The sequence below is a fragment of the Triticum aestivum genome, chromosome 5A, assembly GCF_018294505.1.
Source record: "Triticum aestivum cultivar Chinese Spring chromosome 5A, IWGSC CS RefSeq v2.1, whole genome shotgun sequence".
Classification (NCBI taxonomy): domain Eukaryota; kingdom Viridiplantae; phylum Streptophyta; class Magnoliopsida; order Poales; family Poaceae; genus Triticum; species Triticum aestivum.
Window position 1 is genome coordinate 293,747,777 of NC_057806.1, and position 5,825 is coordinate 293,753,601.

A 5,825-nucleotide genomic window follows, 5' to 3' on the forward strand; every position below is an offset into this window, starting at 1 on the left:
CCCATCACAAGTTCTCACGGTCAACGAAGGATATTCTTTCTAGCAGGAAGGCCCGATCAGACTCAGAATCCCGGTTACAAGACATTTTGACAATGGTAAAACAAGACCAGTAAAGCCACCCAGATGTGCCGACAAATCCCGATAGGAGCTGCACATATCTCGTTCTCAGGGCACACCGAATGAGCAAGACGTCGGGTGGGCCAGCCCAGAGTGCCCCTGGTAGCTCCAGACATCGCTCAGTTGGACCAACACTTAGAGAAGCACTGGCCCGGGGGGGTTAAAATAAAGATGACCCTTGGGCAGGCCTACCCAAGGGAAAGAAAAAGGCTAGGTGGCGAATGGTAAAACCAATGTTGGGCCTTGCTGGAAGAGTTTTATTCAAGACGAACTGTCAAGGGGTTCCCATTATCACCCAACCGCGTAAGGAACGCAAAATCCGGGAACATAACACCGATATGACGGAAACTAGGGCGGAAAGAGTGAAACAAAACACTAGGCATAAGGCCAAGCCTTCCACCCTTTACCAAGCATTAATTAAATAAGAGATATTGTGATATCCCAACAAGTAAACATGTTCCAACAAGGAACAACATCTCCATGTTCCAACAAGGAACAAACTTCAATCTTCACCTACAACTAACAACGCTATAAGAGGGGCTGAGCAAAGCGATAACATAGCCAAACAACGGTTTGCTAGGACAAGGTGGGTTAGAGGCTTGGCTCAACAATATAGGTATCGCAGCATAGGCATAGCAAAAGAGCAAGAAACTAGCAAGAAAAGATAGAAGTGATTTCGAGGGTATGGTCATCTTGCATGAGGTCCCGCAAGGAAGAAGAACGAGCCCATGAAGAAGACAAAGCGGACATAGACGAACGAATCCTCACAACACGACGTTACCGGAACCAACCCGAAGAAGCAACACCGGAAAGAAGCAAACAACATAGTAAACAACCACCACATAAGCATGACATGATGCACAACCAAGTATGATGCATGTCCGGTTTAATACGCATGGCATGGCAAAGAGCACAAGCAATCCTACAAATTAAATGGAGCTTAATATGCAACGGAGTTGCATATTGAAGAAAACACCACATGAGTTATTTAGTTCTCTCTCGTTTAGGTACTCAACAATATTAAATGTTGTTAAACATGGCAAGAGGAGAAGCATAATAAAACTACCTAATCTAGACAAGTTTAAATGAGGCCGGAACAACAAGCAACAAGTCCGGAAAAATCCTCATGTGCATATTTTTGGTTATGGTACTGTTCTGCCCTAAACATAATTTTAGATTTGTTAAACATGCAAAGTGATGCTACCATGTTAAACTAGGCATTTTTCTACCCCATTTACATATAAAGATTATTTAAAACCGAGCTACGGTTATTTAGTTATGAATTAAAACATTTTATCATGGCATAGGAGCAAATTAAAGCAAACATCATTTTAAGCATTTTAAACATGGATGGAAATGACATATTATGAAACTACACAAAATTCTAAGCAACTTTCATATATAAATCATTTTAATATGATGCATCGTTTGTGAGTTATTATATGCATGTTGTTTAGGGGGCTTTCTGTAAAATAGGCAAACTCCTGGATATTAGACAAATTCACATAACTGGAAAAAAACATCTACGGGCCGAAATTGTTGACGCTGGGCTGTCTCACCACGGGCTTCAACTCGGCTGGTGGGGAGGAGGAGGCCGACAGAGGGCAAGCTGGGCCGGAGATGCGCTGGGCCTTGGCGCTCTTGCAGCCCACGCAAGCGACGAGGAGGCACGAGGCAGCAGGCGTCGCCCTTCTCTGCTCGATGCAGAGACCGAAGCCGACTGCGATGGCTTCAGGTGGGACAGGGGACCACGTCCACCGGCGAGGTGGCGCGCGGGCGAAACTGAAGGGGGCGGCGGATTTTCCCTAGTCAAACGCAGAGAAGATTTCAGAGGGAGAAAGAAATTGGGGAGGAAACAAAGGCGACGCGAGGAGCTTGCTGACCGATGAACGAATGGCCAGGATCCGGCGGAAACTGATGCGGGCGAGGCTAGGAGAACGGCGAGGCCGGATGGATCCACCTCGGACCCAGCGTGGCAGCTCGATCTCGGCGGTTGGGCTCGTTCTGCAGACAAACAGAGAGGGAGGGGAGACACAGGGGAGGTGCGGCGGCCTGCTGATGCTCGATGGCGAGGGGACGAAGCAGCTTTAGCGGTTGTGCTCGCCGGCAGGGTGCTAGAGACGGCAGAGGCAAGGTGCGCCGGGGCGGAGACAACATGCAGGAGCTCCTCGGCTCCATGGAGGTGCTCTCCCGCGAGGTACTTGGCGAGGCGATGGGGTTTCCATGGCGGGTCCTGAGACGACGAGGGGGGAGGTGCTCGGGAGTCGGGGATGCGGGAGCTGCTGCTGCAGCCCGCCGGCGTCGGGCGCTGTACGTGGCAGAGACTCGGGCAAGGGAGGAGCACGGCGCAGGGGCGCCTCGGGTTCAACCGCGAGGAAGGAGGAGGCAGCTTCGGGCTGGATGTGGTTGGTGAATGGATCAGACAGATCCCGAGGGAGAAGGTAGGTAGGTGGCGGCGGGCAGGGGATGGATGGGACAAACTCCCTAGAAGTTAGGGTTGGACCTATATATATAGCAGGGGATTTTTGGGTAGGGGCTAATCCGTCCCTTCGATCGTAATCGGATGGTCGGGAAAAATAGGCTTGGGATCCTAAATAAGAAAACGGTGATATTTTGTAGATGTTTGGGGATGTTCCGGACACAATGGTAACATTAGTCTGGGTCGGGTCCGGGACATCTATCGGACGCGCGCGCGAGGAGGGCCGCGGGATGACGAGAGAGCTTAGGTTGGATTTGGCGGTAGGTAGTGGGCTGTGTAGACGGTCTCGAGCTGAGAGAAGAGAAGAGAGGGAGGCCCGGCGACTGTTTCCGGAGACCGAAAATGTCCGACGATAGACCGGCTATATTGCCGCTATAGTTTAACGGTTGGGCTATCAAACGAACTCCGAATGCAATGAAACTTGACAGGCGGTCTATCTACACTATAATAATACCACACGCCAACTCTCATCCCATTCCAAGAACATTTTTCGGCCACTTATAAAATAATATTTCGGACATGCTGCGGGCGCGTGCAAGTGAGTCTGGGCTCAGAACGGACAACGGACGAAACTGGGGGAACTCGGACTAATGCAAGTTTCGAAAACATGATGATGCAATGCACATGATGACATGACAAGATGCAACACGCAAGCAAAAGACATGGCAACGAGGGCGAATAACTGGGAGACAACTGGCACATCGGTCTCGGGGCATTACAATCGCGCCCCGCAATACGGCAACAAAGTCTGAACAATTTTTACAGTACAATTCGGCACCCCAAACTTATAGCATTATATGCATCGGCTCTGAATCATGTCTTTGGTCAATAGTTGGGTTGTCCGGCTCCTGTGCTTACTACCTTATGTTCCACTATATCGGCTAGGGTAGTAAAGGGAGAACTACTGCGATTGTGTCCCGGTTCTTCCAGACGAGCACCTCAGTAGAGAAAGCCGAAAACTGACTGTCATGATGCAGCGAGAGCTGGTCAGTTGTTCGAGAGGTTTCAAATCCTTAGAGATTTTTTCCGCTTTACACGAGGAATCGGTTTTTATCCGATCAAGTGTGTATAGCGCCCCCTGTTTGGCCTTCCGAATACCAGGGGCTTCGCCAAAATTCTCATTGTCAAACTCCTATGGCTAAGTGAGGGCGATAACGGCCGTATAGTCTGATTGCCTTGTTCGTTGCGCTAAACACCTCCTTTAAGGACCAGAATATGGAGTAAAGAGTGTTTAGATTTATCCCGAACACCCCCGTACTATCTACGTGGGGGTAGAAGCAGACGACTGGTCAACCCTCAGATTTCGCAAACGGCCTCACAAGAGGTAAAAATTTAAAATCACAAGCATTATATCACATAACATCATTGTTCCATATTACAGGACAGGATAATACGAATGTTTTCATGGAAATATAACATCCTTCGTACATTGCTCCGCCACAAGGCGGGATCCCTCTAGGGCACCATCAAAATATAACTCGGGTCGGCGGTGCTCCTTGCCCTCAGGCTGCCCCTCGGTCATTAGCTTCTTAGCATCCATCTTCGCCCAGTGCATCTTGACGCGGGAAAAGGCCATCCGTGCACCTTCGATGCAGACCGACCGCTTTATAACTTCAAGCCGTTGGCAGGCACCCACAAGCCGCTTCACCAGTCCGAAGTAGCTGCTAGGCATAGGCTCGGCAGGCCATAGTCAGACTATTAGGCCCTTCATGGCTAGCTCGGTCGCCTTGTGCAACTCGACCAACTATTTCAGCTGGTCGCTGAAGGGCACCGGATGTTTTGGTCCAAGGTATTGAGACCAGAACAGCTTCTCTGTAGAACTCCCTTCTTCGGCCCGATAGAACTCGGCAGCATCCGCTACGCTACGTGGGTAATTGCCCCTGGAGAGCTCCAAATTCGGGTAAGTAAAAGGAACGCTTCCTTCGCAGACTTGCTTTGCATAATGAAAGCCTTACCCGCGACGATCTTCTTGGCCGCCTGGATTTCCTGAAGGGCACTCTCGGCTTCGGCTCAGGCATCTGGTGCGCTCTGGCGGGCCTTTGCAAGTTCGGACCCTTGCGTCTTAGAATCACGCTCCAGGGACTCGTACTTCTTGATGGCGTCCTGGAGCTCTTGCTGGACCTCGCTGATTCGGGCCTCGTGCTTCTCGCGCACGACGCGTTCCTTGGTCGCTTTGTCCTCCGCCTCGTCTAACGCCTTCTTGAGGACTGCCACCTCGGTCGTGGCCCCTAATAAAGTTCATGGCACCTCAGTCAGCATGAACCATTCATACCTCCTAAATATACACGCAGGTTACTGCATACCTTGGCTGTCCTCCAACTGCTTCTTTACAAGGTCGAGCTCTTTCTCGGCCCGTTCCAGGTTCTGCTTCAGTCTGGAGACCTCCGCAGTATGAGCGGCAGCAGCCAGCAGCGAGGCCTACTTATTCACATAGACATCTTATGTTAGACTCCTGCAAAATTATTTTGATCCTCCGTTCGGCTTTTCCTTTCTGGACACCGAACAGAGCATTCGGGGCAACTATCTACACTGTGATATCCTCTCTACAATTACATTACTTACCTCAAAGCCTGTTAAAAGGCTAGCGCACACTTTGGTCAGTCCGCTTTTGGCGGACTGAACCTTCTCGATTATCGTGCCCATAAGGACACGGTGCTCATCCACAATGGAAGCGCCTCGCAGCGCTTCTAGCAGATTATCCGGTGCCTCGGGTTGGACAGGGGTCACCGACGGAATACGCATACCCCCTTCTTTCGAAGGAGGTTGCGTGCCAGATTCGGGAGCCACATTGGTCTCCGAAATCGAATCCGGCTGAGAGACGGACTGAACACGACCCTCCTCACCACTAGTCTCCATGGGGATTGGCTCCTGCTGATGTCCGGCGATGGAGGAATCACCTTTTGGTGCCTCCTAAGCCTCTCCCCGGCCCGGGAAAGTCCTTAGGGACAACACCTCCGCTTCGTCCTTGGCCTTGGGGGAGTGAGCGGGCGGCGGTGACATGCTGGTCATCTCCTTTGAATCTAGCGAACCCTTTGTCGATGATCACAGGGAGCTGTCCCATGGCGGCATAATATAAATATTAATATCACAAAATGGAAAGGCCAGACATTTGGATGTACATAAGGTACTTACGAGGCAGCCTGAGGTTTGGTTCGGGGGGGTCGCTCCGGACTGCTATCAACATCCCACGCGGAGTTATCCGCGAGGGAGCCCTTCCCCCTCTTGGGCG

At 50.8% G+C, this 5,825-nt stretch overlaps 1 protein-coding gene across 1 annotated transcript; it reads right to left on the reverse strand.

Annotated features, from left to right (window-relative positions):
• Window positions 1-1,345: 1,345 nt before the first annotated feature.
• Window positions 1,346-5,452, reverse strand: LOC123101292 (homeotic protein empty spiracles). Its single transcript, XM_044522806.1, has 3 exons — window positions 5,341-5,452; window positions 2,001-2,601; window positions 1,346-1,922 (listed from the first exon to the last, which is right to left on the reverse strand). The coding sequence occupies exons 1-3, from the start codon at window positions 5,450-5,452 to the stop codon at window positions 1,685-1,687; spliced, it is 951 nt and encodes a 316-aa protein (XP_044378741.1). The 3' UTR covers window positions 1,346-1,684.
• Window positions 5,453-5,825: the final 373 nt, after the last annotated feature.

What these genes read in the sequence shown, in the direction of transcription:
- LOC123101292 (XM_044522806.1), bottom strand. Translation starts at nt 5,452, where the DNA reads ATGGAGACTAGTGGTGAGGAGGGTCGTGTTCAGTCCGTCTCTCAGCCG. An exon ending in ACCTCCTTCGAAAGAAGGGG is followed by an intron (nt 2,602 to 5,340) that starts GTATGCGTATTC and finishes CCTAACTTCTAG; the next exon opens with GGAGTTTGTCCCATCCATCC. An exon ending in TCCTGGCCATTCGTTCATCG is followed by an intron (nt 1,923 to 2,000) that starts GTCAGCAAGCTC and finishes GCGTTTGACTAG; the next exon opens with GGAAAATCCGCCGCCCCCTT.